The sequence below is a fragment of the Rhincodon typus genome, unplaced genomic scaffold, assembly GCF_021869965.1.
Source record: "Rhincodon typus isolate 14 unplaced genomic scaffold, sRhiTyp1.1 hic_rhity00006174, whole genome shotgun sequence".
NCBI classification, from domain to species: domain Eukaryota; kingdom Metazoa; phylum Chordata; class Chondrichthyes; order Orectolobiformes; family Rhincodontidae; genus Rhincodon; species Rhincodon typus.
This window is the reverse complement of record NW_025971812.1, coordinates 8984-10236: the sequence shown is the minus strand read 5'-3', so window position 1 is coordinate 10236 and position 1253 is coordinate 8984. Positions and strand designations below refer to the sequence as shown.

The 1253-nt window shown below is 56.9% G+C and overlaps 1 protein-coding gene across 1 annotated transcript in view; it reads right to left on the bottom strand.

The window, feature by feature from the left end:
• Positions 1-271: 271 nt before the first annotated feature.
• The window catches only part of LOC125482129 (multiple epidermal growth factor-like domains protein 10), a gene marked incomplete at both ends in the record, with an annotated part of 9852 nt that continues 8870 nt past the window's right edge, over positions 272-1253 (bottom strand). The window contains one exon of the mRNA XM_048594127.1: positions 272-408. Coding sequence (XP_048450084.1) covers positions 272-408 — 137 coding nt within the window. The remainder of the gene's footprint in view (positions 409-1253) is intronic.

Sequence of the window (1253 nt, the reverse complement as noted above, 5' to 3'; positions counted from 1 at the left end):
TTCCCCCCTTACCCTCCCCTCATTCCCCCCTTACCCTTCCCTCATTCCCTCCTTACCATCCCCTCATTCCCTCCTTACCCTCCCCTCATTCCCTCCTTACCCTCTCCTATTACCCACTTACCCAATTTCCCCTTACCCTCCCCAACTCCTCCCTTGCCATCACACATCTCCCCATTTCCCTCTTCCCTGCTCCCCTCTTTGCCCCTTTACCCTGTCATTGCCCACTCTCCTACCCCTATTGCCCTCCCCCGCCCCCTCTTGTGAACCTCACCTCACTCCTGTGTAGCCAACAGCACAGCTGCATTTGCCGGTGGTGGGATCGCACTGTGCCCCATTGTGGCAGTGACACTGATGGCTGCAGTTTACCCCGAATCGATCGTGGGGACAGGGCTGAGTGCACACTTCCCCCTCGGGTCATCCGCATAGTGAGGGAGGGAGCAGGGTAGGAGGGAGAGCAGAAAACAGGGCGTTAGATTGCAGTTGCTGTGACCGAGCTGAGCTACCGGACATTACTTTGTTCTCGGTGTCGGTGGGGGGCGGGGTTGGTCATAGCAGGGTCGTAGAGATGAGTGGTCACTGGCACGAGGACCTCAGGGGTGGGGGGTCACTGGCATCAGGAGAGCATGACCCTCAGGGGTGAAGGGTCACTGGCGTCAGGAGGGCATGACCCTCAGGGGTGAAGGGTCACTGGCATCAGGAGGGCATGACCCTCAGGGGTGGGGGGGTCACTGGTGTCAGGAGGGCATGACCCTCAGGGGTGGGGGGTCACTGGCATCAGGAGGGCATGACCCTCAGGGGTGGGGGGTCACTGGTAATGGGAGGTGCTCAGGTGTCTGATGAATGAATTGACTAAAACCACAAGCTCCAGCAGAAAGAGAGAGAGAGAGAGAGAGAGGGAGGGAGGGAGGAATAGAGAGAGAGGTCTGGATAGAGAGAGAGGGTTAGGGAGAGAGAAGGTGGGGGATAGAGAGGGGGCATGAAATGAGGGAATGAGGTAAGTATTAACAGAGGGATAGAGACAGAGCTATGGAGAGAAAGGGGGAAGAGAGCGCGAGGGAGAAAGAGAGAGAGAAAATTGGAAAGAGTGGGAGAGAGGGATAGAGAAAATGGGGATAGAAAGAGAGAGAGAGAGGGGAGAATACAGGGGGTGAGGTAGGCATACAGAGAGAGAGAGAGGGGAGAATACAGGGGGTGAGGTAGGCATACAGAGAGAGAGAGAGGGGAGAATACAGGGGGTGAGGTAGGCATACAGA